At 42.9% G+C, this 22,021-nt stretch overlaps 2 protein-coding genes and 1 pseudogene across 3 annotated transcripts in view; 1 reads left to right on the top strand and 2 right to left on the bottom strand.

The window, feature by feature from the left end:
• Nucleotides 1-3,301: 3,301 nt before the first annotated feature.
• Nucleotides 3,302-4,504, bottom strand: LOC103248156 (tricarboxylate transport protein, mitochondrial-like; annotated as a pseudogene).
• Nucleotides 4,505-10,852: 6,348 nt separating this feature from the next.
• Nucleotides 10,853-13,706, top strand: LOC103248157 (rRNA-processing protein FCF1 homolog). The gene has a single exon (XM_073020091.1). It carries the CDS (start codon nt 10,902-10,904, stop codon nt 11,496-11,498), a length of 597 nt encoding a protein of 198 aa, XP_072876192.1. The 5' UTR covers nt 10,853-10,901; the 3' UTR covers nt 11,499-13,706.
• A 1,521-nt stretch (nt 13,707-15,227) lies between these two features.
• CCDC83 (coiled-coil domain containing 83) overlaps nt 15,228-22,021 on the bottom strand; it is a 71,606-nt gene continuing 64,812 nt past the window's right edge. For both annotated transcript variants that reach the window (XM_008020391.3, XM_073020084.1), the window contains 3 exons: nt 20,364-20,443; nt 19,629-19,834; nt 15,228-15,899 (listed from right to left, as the gene is read on the bottom strand). In XM_008020391.3, coding sequence (XP_008018582.1) covers nt 15,738-15,899; nt 19,629-19,834; nt 20,364-20,443 — 448 coding nt within the window. In that variant the 3' untranslated portion in view covers nt 15,228-15,737. The remainder of the gene's footprint in view (nt 15,900-19,628; nt 19,835-20,363; nt 20,444-22,021) is intronic.

Below are 22,021 nucleotides of genomic sequence, written 5' to 3'. Positions count from 1 at the left end.
TACTAGAAGCTGTTTGATTTGCCCCAGTTTGATTTGTCCCAGTGGAAAGTAATTTTTTTTTTTCTGAGAAAAATAGAGATACATTTTATCTATAACAAGTTTACTATTCTTTAAAAAATGGCAACTTCACTCCATTTTAAAGTGTAAGATACACCCGTCAAATACACAAACCTTAAGAGTCCTGCTTGATGAATGTTTACAAAGTGAGCACACCCAGGTTAATTACTACTGAGATCAAGATAACCAGAAAAGCCCTTCATGGCTCATCCTAGTCATTACCCGCCACAAAGATAGCCACTGTTTTGACTTTTGTCATCATAGATTTGTTGCTTGTCTTCTTTTTGAACTTTATTAAATTGCATCATACTGTATGTCTGCCTTCTTTCTTTTTTTCTTTTTTTTTTTTATTTTATTTATTTATTTATTTATTTATTTTTAATTCTTTTTTTTGAGACGGAGTCTCGCTCTGTCACCCAGGCTGGAGTGCAGTGGCCGGATCTCAGCTCACAGCAAGCTCCGCCTCCCGGGTTCACGCCATTCTCCTGCCTTCGCCTCCCGAGTAGCTGCGACTACAGACGCCCGCCACCTCGCCTGGCTAGTTTTTTGTATTTTTTAGTAGAGACGGGGTTTCACCGTGTTAGCCAGGATGGTCTTGATCTCCTGACCTCGTGATCCGCCCGTCTCGGCCTCCCAAAGTGCTGGGATTACAGGCTTGAGCCACCGAGCCCGGCCTGCCTTCTTTCAATATTACATCTGTAAGATTCACTTATATATTATAGCTACACGTGTCAGTAGTTTATTCTTCTTTATGTGGTGTTATATTCCACAGTGTGATTAAGCACAATTTACTTTTTTGTTGTTGTTGTTGTTGAGTGCGTAGTAGTGGGAATAGCACAATTGACTTACAGGTTCTATTACTGATAGTCATTGGGGTTGTTTCCAGTTTTTAGCTATTATCATTACAGTTGCTGGGAACAGTCTTATACATGTCTTCTGGTGAACATAAGCATTCATTTCAGTTGGATATAAAGCCCAAAGTGGAATTGCTGTGTCATGTAGTATATATATATATGTGTGTATATACATGTTCAGGTTTAATACATACTGGCAAAACATATTTCAGTGTTCATTCCCAGTTACATTCTCGCCACCAATTATATGAAAGTTTGAGGTGCTCTGTATTCTTGTTGATGTTTAGTTTCTTCAACATTTTCCTTTCTTTTTTAATTTTTACTTTTTTTTGGGGACAAAGTCTTGCTCTGTCACCCAGGCTGGAGTGCAATGTCATGATCACAGCTCACTGCAGCCTCAACCTCCAGGACTCAAGCAGTCCTCTCACCTCAGCCTCCCAAGTGGCTGGAACCACAGGCACATGCCATCAAGGCCTGGCTAACTTTTTAATTTTTATTTTTGTAGAGATGGGGTCTCACTGTGTTTCCCAGGATGGTCTCAAACTCCTAGGCTCAAGCAATCGTCCCACCTCAGCCCCCCAAAGTGTTGGGATTACAGGTGTGAGCCACTGCTCCTGGTCTATTTTTACTTTTTTAGAGACAGGGTCCCCCTCTGTCACCCAGGCTGGGATATAGTTGCATGATCATAAGTTACTGTAACCTCAAACTCCTGGGTTCAAGCTATCTTCTGCCTCAGCCTCCTAAGTAGCTAAAACAAACAACAGGTATGCACCACCACACCCAGCTAATGTTTAAATTTTTGTAGTGATGGGGTTTCACTACGTTGCCCAGGCTGGTTTTGAACTGAAACTGCCTTTGCAAAGATTATGACAGTGAGAGAAGTCTATCATGGTTGACTTCATCCTGCTTCTAGACTCACAGGCAGGCTGGCCTTGCTTATTCCTCGGCATAGGCCAAGCTAACAATGGGAGAAATTTAGTTTATAGTTTAGCATTGAAGCAAAAATAATAACAGTCCTCCATAAAACTCATCCCCTCTTTGTTCTGGGACTGAAACCAGCTTTGTAAGACCAATGAAAAGTCACAAGATTAGGGTTGTGAGAGGAGACTGAATTCTACTAAAATGAAGGTGTAAAGATAACTAACCATTGTTCCCTATATTGCTTTTCTATAATCCCTTACTGCTCAGGAGTCATGTGGCCAGAGGTCACAAGATTTGTGACTTCTCCAATCGCTCCTATAGATAACATCCCTATTGTAGAACCTAAGATGGGTCTTTTGAGATGTTTTTAGACTTTTGCACTCTGGCTACTGACTGACTCCGCATGGACCTGTGGCTCATGACTCTTGTGGCCCCCACGCAGAGGCTGACACAGCACACAAGGACTGGTTTCTACATTTCTACAATGTAATCTCTAACCAATCAGCAGCACTCATACCCTAGCCCCCTGCCCACCAAATTATCTAAAAAAACCCTAGCCTCAGAGTGATCTGGGAAGCTGATTTGAGTAATAAAGTTCATCTTCTGCTTGGCTAGCCCTACATTAATTAAACTCTTTTCTTTCTTTCTCTTTCCCTCTCTTTCTCTCTCTTTCTTTCTTTCTTTCTTTCTTTCTTTCTTTCTCTTTCTTTCTTTCTTTCTTTCTTTCTTTCTTTCTTTCTTTCTTTCTTTCTTTCTTTCTTTCTTTCTTTCTTTCTTTCTCTCTCTTCTCTCTTCTCTTTCTCTCTTTCTCTCCTTCTCTCCTTCTCTCTTTCTTTCTTTTTCTTTCACGGAGTCTTGCTCTGTTGCCCAGGTTGGAGTGTAACGGTGTGATCTCAGCTCTGCCTTGGCACGGTGGTCCTGAGAGTGGTGGGTGCCACCCTGTCCTGGGTGGAGGGAGGGCCTAAGGGCCAGTTAAGGCCAAAGGCGGGAGACGGGGGGTGTAGCAGACCCTGGAATGCGGAGAAGCCAGGGGCAGGCCCTGAGGCAGCAGTGATAGGCCTGTGGAGGGTGAAAAGCACCGGACTGGGACAGCCAGGGCTACAGGGCCAAGGACCCAGGCCACAGGGCACCCCAGGAGGCTGGGCACTGGGTCACATGACACAGAACCTGAAACACAGGCACAGGCTCACAGTAAGCACATGGACAAGTAGGCACAGGTTCACAGGCCAGATGCATACCAAGCATGGCTGGGCCAGACACTGGGATACAGTGGTGGTGTTACACACAGACCACAGGGGAGACGGCACTATGGGACACATGGACTTGATGGCCACAATGCACAGACCAGGTCACAGAGCTCGAGGGATGTAGGAAGGAGCCTTTTGGCACTACTGCACTGGAATCATGTGAGACAAGGGTGGTGGGGCCTCTGGAGGTGCCTGGGGCGGTCCCCTGTGGCCCCACTGGGCTTAGTCCGTCTTCCACACTTCGTTGAGCAGCTTCACCACCTCATCACAGATGATAAACACTATGGCCACAACCAGGCTGACCCGGCCAGGAGCGGGACAATGCCCTTGTAGAATCCTTGAGCTCCTCCTTTCTCAGGATCTGCCAGAGGCAGTCCATCGAGTTCCGGTATTTGTGCGCCTCCAGACCCTACCTGCGGGTCTTTTTTTTTTTTTTTTTTTTTTGAGACTGAGTCTCGCTCTGTCGCCCAGGCTGGGGTGCAGTGGCCGGATCTCAGCTCACTGCAAGCTCCGCCTCCCGGGTTCCCGTCATTCTCCTGCCTCAGCCTCCCGAGTAGCTGGGACTACAGGCGCCCGCCACCTCGCCCGGCTAGTTTTTTGTATTTTTTAGTAGAGACGGGGTTTCACCGTGTTAGCCAGGATGGTCTCGATCTCCTGACCTCGTGATCCGCCCGTCTCGGCCTCCCAAAGTGCTGGGATTACAGGCTTGAGCCACCGCGCCCGGCCACCTGCGGGTCTTAATCACGTCCAGAGGAGTGTTTCCAAAGACGCTGGCTGTGCACACCATGGCTCCGAAGACCCCAGTGATCAGCACGTTCATAGGCTTGTTGGGGTTGTCCCCTCGGTACCAACTGTGCGGGGAATGTCATGACGAAGAAGCAGATGGCCTGATTCCAGCCCTGCTTCAGCACCGTGACTGTGAGGCCCTGATACATCCCATTCAGCCCTTGTTACCGCACAATCTTCCTAACCCGCGGAAGAATCCTCCGTACTTGGGGTTTGGGGAGGTGTGGCGACTGAACTTCACCTTGATGGTCTTCATGGGGCACATGATCACCACGGCCTCAGTCACTCCAGCGCCCAGGCAGCACAGCAGCCCGCGCGTGCTGTCCAGCGTCCCTGGGAAACCCGCATGTGGTTGCTGAGGAACCAGAACATTCCGAACCTGGCGGCCGCCTTGGGGATGGAGCCGTAGAGCAGGGAGCTGAGGCCGCGGTACAGGCCCAGGACGCCATGGTTGCAGACACTCGGCCACACCGGTCCCCGATGCTCTGGTACCGCAGCGGGTGCGAGCGCTAGTCCAGCTGCCCTGCGTCTTCACATACTGGGTGGGGAAGGTGATGTCTTCCCCAGGAGCGTCACCTTGACCTTGCCAGACGCCGGCGCGGCGGCTGCCAGAACGCGAGGGGTTCGAGGCAAGGCCATGGCGGGCAGGAGGCTGCGCGCAGTGGCGGCCTCGGGTCCGAGACTTTTGAACTCTGCCCTCGAAATGAACTTTCTAAATTAACTGAGACTTGCCTGAAGTTTTCGAAGTTCACAATCCTTAAGGTAACAGCTTAAGATTTTTCAGCCTTTCTCTTTTAATACATGAATTTAAAGTTACATATTTATCTTTAAATCCCTATTCGGGGATTCAACTTCTTCCTGGGTTAGTCTTGGGAGAGTGTATGTGTCCAGGAATTTATCCATTTCTTCTAGATTTTCTAGTCTATTTGCACAGAGGTGTTTATAGTATTTTCTGATGGTAGTTTGTATTTCTGTGGGATCAGAGGTGATATCCGCTTTATCATTTTTTATTGTGTCTATTTGATTCTTCTCTCTTTTCTTTTTTATTAGTCTGGCTAGCAGTCTATTTTGTTAACCTTTTCAAAAAACCGGCTCCTGGATTCATTAATTTTTTTTTCTTTTTTTCTTTTTGGCAATGGAGTCTTGCTTTGTCGCAAGTCGGGAGTGCAGTGGTATGATCTCAGCTCACTGCAACCTCCGCCTCCCTGGTTCAAGCCATTCTCCTGCCTCAGCATCCTGAGTAGCTGGGACGACAGGCACATGCCACCACGCCCAGCTAATTTTTATGTTTTGAAGGGTTTTTTGTGTCTCTATCTCCTTCAGTTCTGCTCTGATCTTAGTTGTTTCTTGTCTTCTGTTAGCTTTTGAATGTGTTTGCTCTTGCTTCTCTAGTTCTTTTAATTGTGATGTTACGTTGTCAATTTTAGATCTTTCCCACTTTCTCCTGTGGGCATCTGGTGCTATAAATTTCCCTCTAAACACTGCTGTAGCTGTGTCCCAGAGCTTCTGGCACATTGTGTCTTTGTTCTCATTGGTTTCAAGTAACTTATTTATTTCTGGCTTAATTTCGTTATCAGTAGTCAATCAGGAGCAGGTTGTTCAGTTTCCATGTAGTTGTGTGATTTTGAGTTTCTTAATCCTGAGTTCTAATTTGATTGCACTGTGGTCTGAAAGACTGCTTGTTATGATTTCCGTTTTTTTGCATTTGCTGAGGAGTGTTTTACTTCCAATTATGTGGTCAACTTTAGAATAAGTGCGATGTGGTGCTGAGAAGAATGTGTATTCTGTTGATTTGGGGTGGAGAGTTCCGTAGCTGTCCATTAGGTCCACTTTGTCCAGAGTTGAGTTCAAATCTTGGATATCCTTCTTAATTTTCTGTCTCGTTGATCTGTCTAATATTGACAGTGGGATGTTAAAGTCTCCCACTGTTATTGTGTGATAGTCTAAGTCTCTTCATAGGTCTCTAAGAACTTGCTTTATGAATCTGGGTATTTCTGTATTGGGTACATATATATTTAGAATAGTTAGCTCTTGTTGCATTGATCCCTTTACCATTACGTAATGCCCTTCTTTGTCTTTTTTGATCTTTGTAGGTTTAAAGTCTATTTTATCAGAGACTAGGATTGCAACCCCTGTTTTTTTTTTTTTTTTTTTTTTGGCTTGGTAAATATTCTTCTATCCCTTTATTTTGAGCCTATGTGTATCTTTGCACGTGAGATGGGTTTCCTGAATACAGCACACTGATGGATCTTGCCTTTTTATCCAATTTGCCAGTCTGTGTCTTTTAATTGGGTCATTTAGCCCATTTACATTAAGATTAATATTGTTATGTTTAATCCTGTTATTATGATGCTAGCTGGTTATTTTGCCCATTAGTTGATGCAGTTTCTTCATAGTGTCAATGGTCTTTACAATTTGGTATGTTTTTGCAGTGACTGGTACCAGTTTTTCCTTTCCATATTTAGTACTTCCTTCAGGAGCTCCTGTAAGGCAGGCCTGGTAGTGACAGAATCTCTCAGCATTTGCTTGTCTGTAAAGGGTTTTATTTCTCCTTTGCTTATGAAGCTTAGCTTGCCTGGATATGAAATTCTGGGTTGAAAATTCTTTTCTTTAAGAATGTCAAATATTGGCCCCCACTCTCTTCTGGCTTTGTAGGGTTTCTGCAGAGAGATCTGCTGTCAGTCTGATGAGCTTTCTTTTGTGGGCAACCTGACCTTTCTCTCTGGCTGCCAGTAACAATTTTTTCTTCATTTCAACCTTGGTGAATCTGATGATTATGTGTCTTGGGGTTGCTTTTCTCGAGGAGTATCTTTGTGGTGTTCTCTGTATTTCCTGAATTTGAATGTTGGCCTGTCTTGTTAGGTTGGGGAAGTTCTCCTGAGGAGTGTTTTCCAACTTGATTCCATTCTCCCCGTCACTTTCATATAGTTCCATATTTCTTGGAGCCTTTGTTCATTCCTTTTCATTCTTTTTTTCTCTAATCTTGTCTTCTTGCTTTATTTCATTAAGTTGAGCTTCAATCTCTGATATTTTTTCTGCTTGATTGATTCTGCTGTTGATACATGTGTATGCTTCACAAAGTTCTCGTGCTGTGGTTTTCAGCTCCATTAGGTCATTTATGTTCTTCTCTAAACTGTTATTCTAGTTAGCAATTCTTCTAACCTTTTTTCAAGGTTCTTAGCTTCCTTGCATTGGGTTAGAACATGCTCCTTTAGCTCAAAGGAGTTTGTTATTACCCACCTTCTGAAGCCTACTTCTGTCGGTTCATCAAACTCATTCTCTGTCCAGTTTTGTTCCCTTGCTGGCGAGGAGTTGTGATCCTTTGGAAGAGAAGAGGCATTACGATTTTTGGAATTTTCAGCCTTTTCATGCTGATTTTCCTCATCTTCGTGGATTTATCTACCTTTGGTCTTTGATGTAGGTGACCTTCGGATGGGGTTTTTGTGTGGAGGTCCTTTTAGTTGATGTTGATGCTCTTCCTTTCTGTTTGTTAGTTTTCCTTCTACCAGTCAGGCCCCTCTGCTGCAGGTCTGCTGGAGTTTGCTGGAGGTCCACTCCAGACCCTGTTTGCCTGGGTATCACCAGTGGAGGCTGAAGAACAGCAAAGATTGCTGCCTCTTTCTTCCTCTGGAAGCTTCATCCCAGAGAGGCATCTGCCAGATGCCAGTTGGAGCTCTTCTCTATGAGGTGTCTGTTGATTCCTGAAGCTGTGCCCAATGTCGCCCCTTCTCCCAGGTGCTCTGTTACAGGGAGATGGGACTTTTTTCTCTAAGCCCTTGACTGGGGCTGCTGCCTTTCTTTCAGAGATGCCCTGCCCAGAGAGAAGGAATCTAGAGTGGCAGTCTGGCTACAGCGGCTTTGCCGAGCTGTGGTGGGCTCTGCCTACTTCGAACTTCCCAGTGGCTTTGTTTACACCGTGAGGGGAAAACTGCCTACTCAAGCCTCAGTAATGGCGGATGCTCCTCCCCTCACCAAGCTCGAGCGTCCCAGGTTGACTTCAGACTGCTGTGCTGGCAGCAAGAATTTCAAGCCAGTTGATCTTAGCTTGCTGGGCTCTGTGGGGATGGGATCTGCTGAGCTAGACCACTTGTCTCCCTGGCTTCAGCCTCCTTTCCAGGAGAGTGAAAGGTTCTGTCTTGCTGGCATTCCAGGCACCACTGGGGTATGAAAAAAAAACTCCTGCAGCTAGCTCTGAGTCTGCCCAAACGGCCACCCAGTTTTGTGCTTGAAACCAGGGCCCTGGGGGTGTAGGCACCTGAGAGAATCTCCTGGTTTGCAGGTTGCGAAGACCATGGGAAAAGCAGAGTATCTGTGCCAGAATGCACCATTCCTCACTGCACAGTCTCTCATGGCTTCCCTGACCCCTTGTGCTTCAGCCCCACCTTGTTTCGCTCCTCTTCTGTGGGCTGCACCCACTGTCTAACCAGTTCCAGTGAGATGAGCTGGGTACCTCGGGTGGAAATGCAGAAATCACCCACCTTCTGTGTTGATCTCACTGGCAGCTGCAGACCAGGGCTGTTCCTATTTGGCCATCTTGCCAGCCACCATATAATATTATTCTTAAAGTCCTAGCCTACTGACAAATAGCTGGATCATCTGTGGGTATGTTTGTTTGCTTTTCCTCCTGATTCTTAGTCTTATTTTCCTGCTTCTTTGAACTGTACATGCACACGCACACACAGGTATAAAGTTTACTGTGCTGAACATTGTGTATATAAGGTGCATAGTGTCTGGGTTGGTATTCTTTATTCCCCAGAGAAAAAGAATCTATCCTCTGTAAGTTATATTAGGTGAGGGGAAAATCACCTCAAACCAATCAAGAATTGAGTGGGGAAATCGAGAGGCTCTGGTGAGGAGTAGGTGCCATGTGCAGGTGGTGAGTGAGGAGGGAGAAGGGAGGGAAAGAGAGGAGAGCGAAGAAAAAAAAGAATTGAGCTGGGTCAGGGCTAGTTTGCCGTTTTACTTAGATTCAGTCCACCTCTGCTCTGAAATCTCTTGAGAGTGATACCTTTTAGTTTCAGGGCCCACACGTACAGAATGAAGTATTCCAGGTGTATCCATGTCTCTCTTCTCTATTGACACTCTGTCCCTAGGTTATGTCATTTAGGTTTTCATGGGTTTAAATTCAGTTCTGGGCTGTTGATTCCCAGATCTGAATCTCCAGCCTTGACCTTTCCTAGCAGGAAACAAAGGACACATTCAAACAGGATACCTGGAGAAAATTTAACAAAGGCAATATATAAAAAGGTGTGGGCAGGATCAAGGAAAACCAACAGGAATGGTAACATTCCCTGGGGCTATCAACAGATGGGAACTGTTCCACTCCTGGGTCTAAAGGGGCAGAGGGAGGGAGCACTTACCAGACCTAGAGAGTAGCTATACTGATTATTTCTTGTCTGAGATGATTGGGACCAGAAGTGTTTCAGGTTTCAGATTTTTTAGGATTTTGGAATATTTGCATATACATAAGATATCTTGGGGGTAGGACCCAAGTCCAAACGCAAACTTAATTTGTGTTTCAGATACACCATATACACATAACCTAAAGGTAATTTTATATACTGTTTTAAATTATTTTTTTTGTGCACAAAACAAAGTTTTTACTGCAACCCATCATCACATGAGGTCAGGTGCGGAATTTTCCACTTCTAGCATTGTGTCAGTGATTAAAATGTTTCAGATTTTGAAACACTTTGGATTTTGGATTTTCACATTAGAGGTGCTCAGCCTTTGTTAGGTGAGCCTTCCAACAGGAATAGTGGCCTTTGATAGAGGGACCCTGCTAATCTACATGACCTGGTAGAGAAAGAGCTGGGGGAAGAAATCTCACCCTTCTCACTTTCTTTGATCTCCTGCTAAAAACTCCCATTAAACAAACTCAGTTGGAGGTTAGAAGCAAAGGACATTGATGCAGTCCATAAAGGTCACCATTTGGGACACAGAGATAAGAGTAGAGAGTAGATCTGGAATGGTCAAACGGAAGCACACATACATGCAACAATTTTATATTCATGAATGTCTAATAGGTATCTCAATAGATGGATATGTTAGGGAATGGAGTAGAGTGGAAAAGAGGCCTGTGAACCAGGTGCCAAATTAAAGATTATGGAGAAGAGTGATAAGAAGAGTTAGAAAATTATAGCAAAGAATAGTAGTAGAGGGTGACATATATACTGAGCTTCAAAAGGCATGTTTTTACATAAGACTGGTGGTATTGTGGTCTAGAAGAGGCATTGCATTGGTGAAAGCATGTAAGCCCCACAGAATATGGGGGCAGGGAAGAATCAATACCATCCACTAGAGAGGGCTACAGGGGAAGTGAGGTCTTTCTGGGGAAAGTCAGGTGCCAGTCAAAACCAGAGAGTAAAAGAAATCTTCAACAGGCTGGGCGTGGTGGTTCACATCTATAATCCTAGCACTTTGAGAAGTTGAGCCAAGAAGATCACTTGAGCTCAGGAGCTTAAGACCAGCCTAGGTCACATAGTAAGACCCTCCCACCCTCCCCTCAACACCATCTCTACAAAAAATAAAAAATTAGCTGGACATGGTGGTGAGCTTCTGTGGTCTCAGCTATTTGGGAGGGTGAGGTGAGAGGATCCCTGGGAGGCTAAGACTGCAGTAAGCCATGATCATGCTACTGCACTCTAGCCTAGATGACAGTAAGACCCTGTCTCAAAAAGAAAAGACACCTTTGAAACCGCCTTTGCAAAATTATGACTGAGACAGCAAAAGAGATCTAATTTATTCGACTCCATCTTGCTTCTAATCTCCAAGCTGTCCTTTTCCTTCTTGGGCAGAGGCCCAACTAACTTTGGGAAAAACTTAATTTATAGTTTAGAACAAACATGATAACAGCCCTTTCCCAAAGCAGACCTCCTTCTTGCCTACAGAGTAGATTGCATTTGTAGGACTAACATTAGCCATAAGATTAGAACTTATGGCTTAGGAGTCATGCAGCTGGAGGTTAAGATTCTGACTGTCGGTAGAAGTATTGCGCCGTTGGTGATTACGGAAGAACCAGGAGTGTGGCGTGACCATGGGGAAGCAAAAGAAAACAAGGAAGTATGCGACCATGAAGCGAATGCTTAGTCTCAGAGATCAGAGGCTTAAAGAAAAGGATAGATTAAAACCTAAAAAGAAAGAAAAGAAGGATCCCAGTGCGTTAAAGGAAAGAGAAGTTCCCCAACACCCTTCCTGCTTATTTTTCCAATATAATACACAGCTGGGCCCACCTTACCACATCCTCGTTGATACCAACTTTATCAATTTTTCCATAAAAGCCAAACTGGACTTAGTGCAGTCAATGATGGACTGTCTGTATGCCAAGTGTATCCCTTGTATAACTGACTGTGTAATGGCTGAAATTGAGAAATTGGGGCAGAAGTATCGAGTGGCTCTAAGGATCGCCAAGGATCCAAGATTTGAACGATTACCATGTACACACAAAGGGACTTATGCAGATGACTGCTTAGTACAGAGAGTAACTCAGCATAAGTGTTACATTGTGGCCACAGTTGACCGGGACCTTAAAAGAAGAATCCGTAAGATTCCTGGAGTTCCTATCATGTACATTTCTAACCACAGATACAACATCGAACGGATGCCAGATGATTATGGAGCCCCTCGATTCTAATTCTTATAAGACACAATTCCTCTGCCTTTCTTCAACCAGCTTTCTCTTGTTGCCAGTTCATTACACGAAATGTAGCGGGATTTTTAAGGAATCAGACCGATGGGAGTTTCTTGTTGCCAGTTCATTACACGAAATGTAGTGGGATTTTTAAGGAATCAGACCGATGGGAGTTCAGGAAGATATTTATTATTTAGGTGCACTGGACCAGTTGGATTAACATCCAAAGGACTGAGCCCTGAACAAAGAGTTAAGTTACCTTTTAAGCATGTTGTGGGGTGGCGGGGCGGGATCTGTGCAGGGAGAAGCATATTATAGAAGTGAGAAAGACAATTAATTGAGACATGCATTACATCATTTCTTTCTTTTCAAGGAAAAACATGTTTTATGACTTGAGTTTATCTGTCTAGTTACCTTGCAGCTGCACAGCTAGAGAAACAGGGTATTTACAATGCCTGGGAAAGGAGGAGAGGTAAGGCTCACTAGCCACAGAAAACAGGCAGTTAATTTTTAAAGGACTCCAGCTCTTTCTCTTTCTCACAGGGAATTGGGTTCTCTTACATACAACTGAGTTTCTGCTTACACATTTTTAAATTTCTTTTAATTCCTTTTCCAGTGCAATAGCATGAATTATTATTCTGTTGACCCATTTGCCCTATTATGAGCTGAGGGTAGTTAGATATGCTCACTCTTTTTTTTTTTTTTTTCTTGAGTCGAAGTTTTGCTCTGTCACCAGGCTGGAGTGCAGTGGCACAATCTGGGCTTACTGCAACCCCTGCCTCCCGGGTTCAATTGATTCTCCTGCCTCGGCCTCCTGAGTAGCTGGGATTACAGGTACATGCCACCATGCCCAACTAATTTTTTTTTTTTTTTATTAGAGACAAATACTTTCGTATTTTCAATACAGAAAAATATGCCTCGGACCCCCAAAGTGCTGGAATTACAGGCGTGAGCCACCGTGCCTGGTCTGCTCACTTTCTGATGCTGCTTTTTTGTTGTTTGTTTGTATGTTTGTTTGTTTTGAGACGGAGTCTCGCTCTGTCACCAGGCTGGAGTGCAGTGGCGCGATCTCGGCTCACCGCAACCTCTGCCTCCCGGGTTCAGGCGATTTTCATGTCTCGGCCTGTGGAGTAGCTGGGACTACAGGTGCATGCCACCACGCCCAGCTAATTTTTGTATTTTTAGTAGAGACAGGGTTTCACCATGTGGGCCAGGATGGTCTTGGTCTCTTGACCTCATGATCTGCCCACCTCGGCCTCCCAAAGTGCTGGGATTACAGGCATGAGCCACTGTGCCTGGTCACTGATGCTGTTCTGAAATTGATATTTTGTCTCATAAAAATTAGGCCAGGCACGGTGGCTCACACCTGTAATCCCAGCACTTTGGGAGGCCAAGGTGGGTGGATCACCTGGGGTCAGGAGTTCGAGACCAGCCTGGACAACATGGCAAAGCCCCATCTCTACTAAAACTACAAAAAAATTAGCTGGGTGTGGTGTCACGTGCCTATAATCCCAGCTACTGGGGAGGCCGAGGCAGGAGAACCTCTTGAACCCGGGAGGCGGAGGTTGCGGTGAGCTGAGATTGCGCCACTGCATTCCAGCCTGGGTGACAGAGTGAGACTGTCTCAAAAAAACAACAAAAAAAATTAATGCTGGTCAAAGGGTATAAAATCTCAGACAAGAAGAATATGTTTTATACTTTTTTTGAGTTCTGTTGTACAGTGTGGCGCATTATACTTAATGGAGTATTATACATTTCAAAATTGATGTTCTCATCAAAAAAAAAAATTAATGCTGGTCAAAGGGTATAAAATCTCAGACAAGAAGAATATGTTTTATACTTTTTTTGAGTTCTGTTGTACAGTGTGGCGCATTATACTTAACGGAGTATTATACATTTCAAAATTGATGTTCTCATCAAAAAAAAAAAATTAATGCTGGTCAAAGGGTATAAAATCTCAGACAAGAAGAATATGTTTTATACTTTTTTTGAGTTCTGTTGTACAGTGTGGCGCATTATACTTAATGGAGCATTATACATTTCAAAATTGATATTCTCATCACAGAAATGTATTTGAAGTATTGGATATGTTAACTAGCTTGATTTAACTATTCCATATTCTATCCACAATTTATGACATCACTTTGTAACTCATAAATTTATACAATTATAAACTGTCAATTTACAATAAAAAAAAAAAAAAAAAAAAAAGATTCTGACTGTCTCTAAACTGCTCCTAAGATCAGTGCTTGAGATATTTTGCAGACCCTGCACATGATGAATCAGCTGGCACTACCTAGATTGATAAACTGGCTCATCTGATCTTGTGCCCCCCCCCCCCCCCCCACCTAGGAACTGATTCGGTGCAGGAGGACAGCTTTGACTCCCTATGATTTCATCTCTGACCAATCAGCACTCCCAGCTCACTGGCTTTTCCACACCTACCATGTTGTCTTTAAAAACTCTGCTACCCGAATGCTCAGGGAGACTGATTTGAGTAAGAATAAAACTCTGGGCTCCCGCACAGCTGGCTCTGTGTGAATTACTCTTTGTCTATTGCAATTCCCCTGTCTTGATGAATCGGCTCTGTCTAGGCAGCAGGCAAGGTGAACCCCTTGGACATTTACACCTTCAACAGTGGCGTTTGTCTTGTTTATTGATTTTTTTAGAGGTTATGGTTGGAAGGTTTGGGAGAGAATGGGAAGAGCCCAGGAAAGCACTGAACACAATGGAGATTAAAGTACAGGAGAGGCTGAGCGGTGGCTCATGCCTGTATTCCCAGCACTTTCGGAGGTTGAGGCATGATGATACAGACCTGCAGTCCCAGCTACTCGGGAGGTTGAAGCAGGAGGATTGCTTGAGCCCAGGAGTTTCAGGATGCTGTGAGCTATGATAGTGCCACTGCACTCCAGCCTGGGTGACAGAGTGAGTCCTTGTCTCCAAAAATTAAGTACAGGAGAAACTCAAAGGTGTTCAATTGGTGATGGTACTACCACGTAACACGACCAGTGTTTTTGACTTCTACAATGAAGAGTGTTAGGGTAGCAGCATTTGAGATTGAGGGAGCAGGAGTGCTAACATCCTGCAGGCTCAAGACAGTGCCACGCAATTGTCCTTACTTTAAATGCCAATAACATCCCCCACTGATGATTAATTAATCCTTATATCACTAAAGATTACAGAAATATGACATATGATGGTATTATCTGGTCTCAAGGATCCAAATGGAATGCTGATGTCACATCCAGGTAGTCACAGTGTCTTTGGCTTGTGGTAGCCCTGAAAGAAGTGGTATTTTCTTGGGATAGGATCATGGTAGTTTAGGCTAGATATAGCTGGAGGGAGGGAGTGCTCCCTATCAGTGGATATTTTTATATGACAAATTAACACTCTCAAGTTTGTTAACATTCATTTTTTATATTCATTATAAATGGGGTGATATGGTTTGGCTACGTGCCCACGCAAATCTCATCTTGAATTATAGTTCCCATAATCCCCATGTGTCACGGGAGGGACCTGGTAGGAGGTAATTGAATCATGGGGGCAGGTTTTTCCCATACTGTTCTTGAAGTAGTGAATAAGTCTCACGAGATCTGATAGTTTTATAAATGGGAATTCCCCTACACAAGCCCTCTCTTGCCTGCCACCATGTATGATGTGACTTTGCTCCTCATTCGCCTTCTGCCATGATGGTGAGGCCTCCCCAGCCATGTGGAACTGTAAATCAATTAAACCTCCTTTATAAATTACCCAGTCTCAATTATGTCTTTATTAGCAGCGTGAGAACAGACTAATACACAGGGTTAAACTAAGAAGAATTGACTTGAATTACAGACTGGCTGTCTATCACATTGAGCATCCTCAGAGGGAAAGATGTGTAGACAATGCTATGCAAAGATTTTCTTAGAAACATTTCTAATGGAACTATTTCATATTGGAATAGCAGATTAATCAGTGAATGTTTTGTGTGTGAAAAGGAACCTCGAGACTACTTTGAAACTACTGTCATGCTTCTGAATACTTCAAATGTAGAAATACAAAGTGTGCTTCCATTTTGGTCACTCATACCATGCAAGTAAATGAATAGCTGAATACCTTTGATTTTAAATGTAATTATGACCTTTAGAAATAACAGCTGGTTTAAAAATGAGCCAAAGCGTAAGTAAAATGGATAACGGATATACTTCAGTTCCCAAAAAACATTTATAAGAAAACGTCGTGTTTCCTTTGCAGCTTTCAGTCTTAGAGAAAAGACTTCATCATCTTATATGTGATGCGACTTTCTGGGCTCCTGACATCTTTATAGAGTTTGACTGGAATTTCCTTCTCTTGAAAATGAATGGGCATTTTCTTGCTCTCCACACTCATAAGCTTCACTCCCAGGGGGCCCAAGTTTACATAATCCTATGGTGAACAGACACAAAAAAGAATAGGAGAGGTGATTCAGCAAATTACCAGCTTTGATAGATTAGGCTTGCTTTATTACAGTTGGCCTTTATCTGACAGAGTTCATTGCCCCCAATTGCCTGATGCTGTGTAAAATGTGAAATATGAGAGCCGCTATAAATGAGAAAAAAACAAAAGACTCAGTAAACTTATATACCCAGTAAGGCATACACAGTAGGAAAGATCTCCTAAAAAGCAGAGAGCAAGGCTAGAAAGCTTGTCTCATAGTGGGTTAATGGGGGAGGGATGCTGGCTATAGTTAGTGCAAAACTACCTACAGTCTGTGAAAGGAAAATAAAAACATGGGACCCCAATTCACTTTGCCAAAAGGAAAAAATTAAGCTGAAAGCTGAGTCATGTAAGCAACTGCCTTTCCTTTTGTTCCTAAGCAGATACATACAGATAAAAGGTTAACTATCTCCACAGGTAGCTACTCTATGTTCACCTGATCTTTTGTAAAGTGCAAGGTGAATACATAATTGATGGTTCCCCTACCTGCTCCTTTTCTCTTGCAATATGTGGATGACTATAACTTCCTGCTTTCCCCTCCAGCCCACTTTTCTCCTCTAAATATTGAAGGCCTCCAAGTAATCTTTGGAGACAGGCACAAACCACACACTGTTTCTGTGATTTCGAGGTGTTTTTTTTTTTCTCCCAGGTATTCTCCTTAACATTGGCAAAATCAACTTCTAAATTGATTGAGACCTGTGTCAGCTACCTTTTGGTTTACAAGTCTAAGATATCAACAAACAGAATTAGAAGTCTAACTGACATGAAATCCATAGCCAACCCAAAACTGGGTGGACAGAGCTCACGCCCTACCCAATGTCCCTTCCTCCAGGAAGTCTCCCATGCCATAACTCTTGCTTTTTAATTCCTTCGACACATCACTTTAGCAAACCTTTCCCAGGTGTTGACTATATGCCAGGCCCTGTATCAAGTGCTGGGGTGCAATGATAAGCACAGACTGATCAGGGACACAGGTACAGGTGGTCTGTTTACTCTTATATGGTAATTGTTGATTTTCTTACCTGTCCTTTACAAGTCTATAAGTGATTTGGGGGCAAGGCCTGGTGTATAGGCATATTCGAGATTTCATTTCTTGCTGTTCTCTCCCTTAAATGCACAAGCATTTAACAAGGACCTGGCATGTTGTGGGGTTCTCGATAAATATTTATTTGAGTTTAGAAGAATCAAATAATGACAAAGGAAGGTGATGTCTTGTTTCTCAAAATACATATAATTCTATTTAGCTTTCAAAATATGTAGTTGTGATAAATGAAAGATAGGAAAAAAGCAAGTTGATGGAGACCTACCACATATTTCAGAATCACTGGGAAGAGGATTCTCAAGTAATACACCATGACCATAGCAGTTTGACTACATCAAAAACTTTCATGGAAAGTAAGGTCTTTCATTCAACCAAATGGTATGCAATTTTGGGATTTTGTAGACAACTGTCCACTAGCCTGAGATCATCAAGACATCCCAGGAGTCATGATTCCAAGATACTCATGGAGGTGTTTCAGTGCTAGAGGAACTAGAACTTTAGTCTTTAAATAATCACTTGATGGCAGCAGGATTGAGTTGTAGTTAAAATGGTTTGTGTTGGTTTATTTAGTTTCTTCTACTTTCTTATATCATTTTTTCCACTACCAGACTTTAAGTTCTAGGAGAGCTTTTAAAGTACCAAGAGGGAAAATAACAAGGGATGTTTATGGGAGTAACTGGAATGTACTAGAAAGAAGTTTTAAAATTAAAAGGCTTAATATTCCAGGTTTTAATGAATGGTATATGTGCAATCTGTACTTTCCAAAGATAGCCTAATGCATATCCTATTCCAAGTGCTTCTCTTACAATGTGATACTGACCTTCCTCCATCAAGATGTCGGAGCTATGTTCCTTCCTCTTGGATGGAACTTTGTAACTACATCAACCAGTAGAATATGATGGAAGTGACAGTGTATGATTTCCAAGGCTAAGCCATATAAAACTAACTTTCTTTCTTTCTTTCTTTCTTTCTTTCTTTCTTTCTTTCTTTCTTTCTTTCTTTCTTTCTTTCTTTCTTTCTCTTTCTTTTTCTTTTCTTTCTTTCTTTCCTTTCTCTTTCTTTCTTTCCCTTTCTTTTCTCTTTCCTTTTCTTTTTTCTTTCCTTTTCTTTTTCTCTTTCTTTTATCGCTTTCTCTCTTTCTTTCTTTTTCTTTCTTTTCTTTCTCTCTCTCCTTCCTTCCTTCCCCTCCCTTCCTTCCTTCCTTCCCCTCCCTTCCTTCCTTCCTTCCTTTCTTCCTTTCTTCCTTCCTTCCTTCCCCTCCATTCCTTCCTTCCTTCCCCTCCCTCCCTCCCTCCCTCCCTCCCTCCCTCCCTCCCTTCCCTCCCTCCCTCCCTCCCTCCCTCCCTCCCTTCCTTCCTCCCTTCCTTCCTTCCTTCCTTCCTTCCTTCCTTCCTTCCTTCCTCTTTTTTCTTTCTCTTTCTTTCTCTTTCTTTCTCTCTCTCTCTCTCTCTCTCTCTCTCTTTCTTTTGAGACAGAGTCTCACTCTGTCACCCAGGCTGGAGTGCAATGGTGCTATCTCTGCTCATTGCAACCTCTGCTTCCCAGGTTCAAGCGATTTTCCTGCCTCAGCCTGCCAACTACCTGGGATTACAGGCACGCACCACCATGCCCAGCTAATTTTTTTTTTTTTTTTTTTTTGAGGCGGAGTCTCGCTCTGTCGCCCAGGCTGGAGTGCAGTGGCGCAATCTCGGCTCACTGCAAGCTCTGCCTCCTGGGTTCACGCCATTCTCCTGCCTCAGCCTCCCAAGTAGCTGGGACTACAGGCTCCTGTCACAATGCCCAGCTAATTTTTTTGTATTTTTAGCAGAGACGGGGTTTCACTGTATTAGCCAGGATGGTCTTCATCTCCCGACCTCGTGATCCACCCTCCTCGGCCTCCCAAAGTGCTAGGATTACAGGCATGAGCCACCGTGCCCAGCCTAATTTTTGTATTTTTAGTAGAGGGGGGGTTTCACCATGTTGGCCAGGCTGGGCTCAAATTCCCGACCTCAGGTGATCCGCCCACCTCAGCCTCCCAAAGTGCTGGGATTACAGACATGAGCCACCACAGCCAAACTGCTGCTTTTATCTTGGTCTCTAGGATTGCTTGTTTTGGGAGAAGACAGACACTATAACAAAGGAAATTCAAAACACCCTGTGGGGAGGCACATGTGAAGAAGTGAGGCCCTCAGTTTAGCCAGCATCAACATGCTAGCCATATGAACAAACCACCTTGGAAGTAAAGACTTCTGCCTCAACCAAGCCTTCAGATGGGTGCAGCCCTAGCCAATATGTGGTTGCAACTGACTGAGAGTCTACCAAGTGAGAACTGTCTAGTGGAGCCCTTCATAAATTTCTAACCAACAGAGCCCTAAGGGAGAATAGTTATTGTTATAAGCTACTAGGTTTTTGGGATTGTTATGTAGCATTAGATAACTTACTTTGTATACTATTAATGAAGGCCTATAAAGGAATATAGGAAGAAAATTGGGCAAGAGTAGGAGTGAAAATGGTATCCAAATGAGAGATATGAATGGTGGGCCAATTTTACTAATAATTGCAAATGGAATTTTCAATATCCATATTTTAGGTTAATTTTCTCAATTAATAAAACAGCATTTTCTTGGTAGTCAAAGTAACGTTCTTATGAATCTTACCTTGAAATCCTTCTCATCCTCATATAGTAAGTACTTCATATCAGTGTCCCCAAACTCTGTGCATGAGTTTTCCTCTTTATCTGTCTTTACATACTGGAGATCTTCGATGCTATTTTCATGACTAAGATGTAAGGTACTGCTCTCATCTGATGAGGACATCAAGTCTCTACTTTCTACTTCTATGGGTTGCAATTCTGACTTCTCTTCTTGGATGAATACAAAGGAATTAATTATGTATACATTTTGAACATATAAAAATAAAAATGCAATTCATACTTTGTCACATTTTTAATTGGATAGAACTTTGAGAACTGCAAATGTAGAATTTATGTATTATAGTAAGAGGGAGTCCCATTTGTAGAAACTCCAAGTTGTATTTCTTTCTGTTAGCTAATAAGTTACAGTAATTATATTGGTGCCTATGTATATGTTGTCATTTTGGTTGGCTAAATAGGGCCCTAAACCTTGCCAGTGTAGATAGCAGCCTCATCCCTCTCCGCCAGTATTTATTTAATTTACTGTGAAACATAGTGACCTTCATTTGAAAGTGGTGCTACAGACAGGAGATAGATTAGGACAAGCACTGCAAGAGGAGAAATTGAGAGAAGCTGGCAGGTAATTAGTCTCTGAATAACTTTTGTATGTGGGGCACCTGCTCACAATAGTTAAGTGTATTTTAAATAGAAAAACAAGAGTTTGAAAAAAATCACCATCATTATTGCAATAAAATAATACCTATATGTGTTTCTGGCAATTCCAAAGGCATTTCTTCAGGTGGCACTTCTAGTCCAGCAGCTTGGGTAAGATATAGTCGCCTAAAAGAACAAATAAGAAAAACAGTCTATCAGTCAATAAATTGTATTGCATGCTTACTAGGGTCTATCTCTCTACTAGGTGCTAGAAATGCATAATGAAAAATGATACATAATTTCTACCCTGAGGAGCATAAAGTCCAGTGGGGTGACAGACAGCCTTACAGTATTTTTAAGTCATGGTGTGTACCATGATGGGTAATTAGCATCGTGTGAGAATGCTGGGATGCAGAAAGCAGCAGCACCTGAGTCAGCTTTAGGAGGAAGCAAAGTTTTCCTGGATGAAACCTGAGCTTAGTCTTTGATATGGTTTAGCTAGGCCCCACCCAAATCCCATCATGAACTGTAGTTTGCATAATCCCCATGTGTTGTGGGAGAGGGACCCAGTGGGAGGTAAGTGAATTACGGGGGCAGTTACCTCCATGCTGTTCTCATGTTAGTGAGTTTTCATGAGATCTGATAATTTATAAGGGGCTTTTCCCCAGCCTTCGCTCTGCACTTTTCCTTCCTGCTGCCATGTGAAGGAGGTCATATTTGCTTCTCCTTCTGCCATAAATCTATCCTGAGTCCTCCCCAGCCTGGTGGAACTGTGAGTCAGTTAAACCTCTTTCCTTTCTAAATTATCCAGTCTCATGCAGTTTTTTTTATAGCAGCATGAGAATGGACTAATACAGTCTTGAACCTGGAGGTGCTTGCCAGGGAAGAGCTAGGGGTGAAAGAAGAGCATTCCAAATAAGGGAATAACACACTTAAAGTTCAAAAAAAATGAGAGTGAGCATGGCACCAGTCAGGTCACTGTTGTAGTATTTCAGGTGTGGAATGATAGTGGCCTGAAAGACATGGTTTTGAAATGAAGAGAGAAAGAGAAAGCGAGCAGTAGGAATCCAAGATGCCATCTAGGTCCTGGCTTTCACTTAGTGATATGCTTCACCTACAAGCAGTGAATTGATGTCCATATGCTGTTGTAGCTCTCTCTACATTGTTTAATTCTGTGCTCTCCTTTTTAGAGTGTCCGCTGAATTTTTAATCAGAAAATATGATGCTTTGAAAACTCTGTATGGCATTTCCATGAGGTTTATCTGAAGACAGCATGAAGTAATTGAACACTTGCAAATGTGCAAACAACCCTTCATGCTTAGCAGCTAAGCAACCAAAGTGAGTCCCCTAAATTAGAGGCTGTCAGTTACTTAAGAACATGAATAAAGTGTTATCCAGATGCTAATGGCTCCAGCAAATACTGTAACTACATAAAATATTTACACCTATGAAATCTTCTAAAAACTTAACTTTAGTTAAGGCAAGTTTAGAAAGGTACCTTAGTAAAGATAAGTTTCACATGTAGCTGTGGTCTGCAGGGAGACATGTCTGAGGCTATAGAATTCTTTTCTTTCCTAGTTTTACCATTGTGAACAATTAAGATCTTTCTAAATGCCATAACCTTCAGGAATCTAGCTTTTTCTATTAATCACGTTTACTGTCACTTCTGTACTACTACAGGGTAACAACACTTGATACTTAATGATATGGAAAATAGTTCAAAAGATGTTCTTATGGTAAGTTAGTGTTAGATTTGTAGGTATT

Source organism: Chlorocebus sabaeus, chromosome 1 (assembly GCF_047675955.1).
Source record: "Chlorocebus sabaeus isolate Y175 chromosome 1, mChlSab1.0.hap1, whole genome shotgun sequence".
In the NCBI taxonomy this organism is placed as follows: Eukaryota; Metazoa; Chordata; class Mammalia; order Primates; family Cercopithecidae; genus Chlorocebus; species Chlorocebus sabaeus.
Note: the sequence above shows the minus strand (reverse complement) of the source record. Positions and strands in the feature narration are given on the sequence as shown.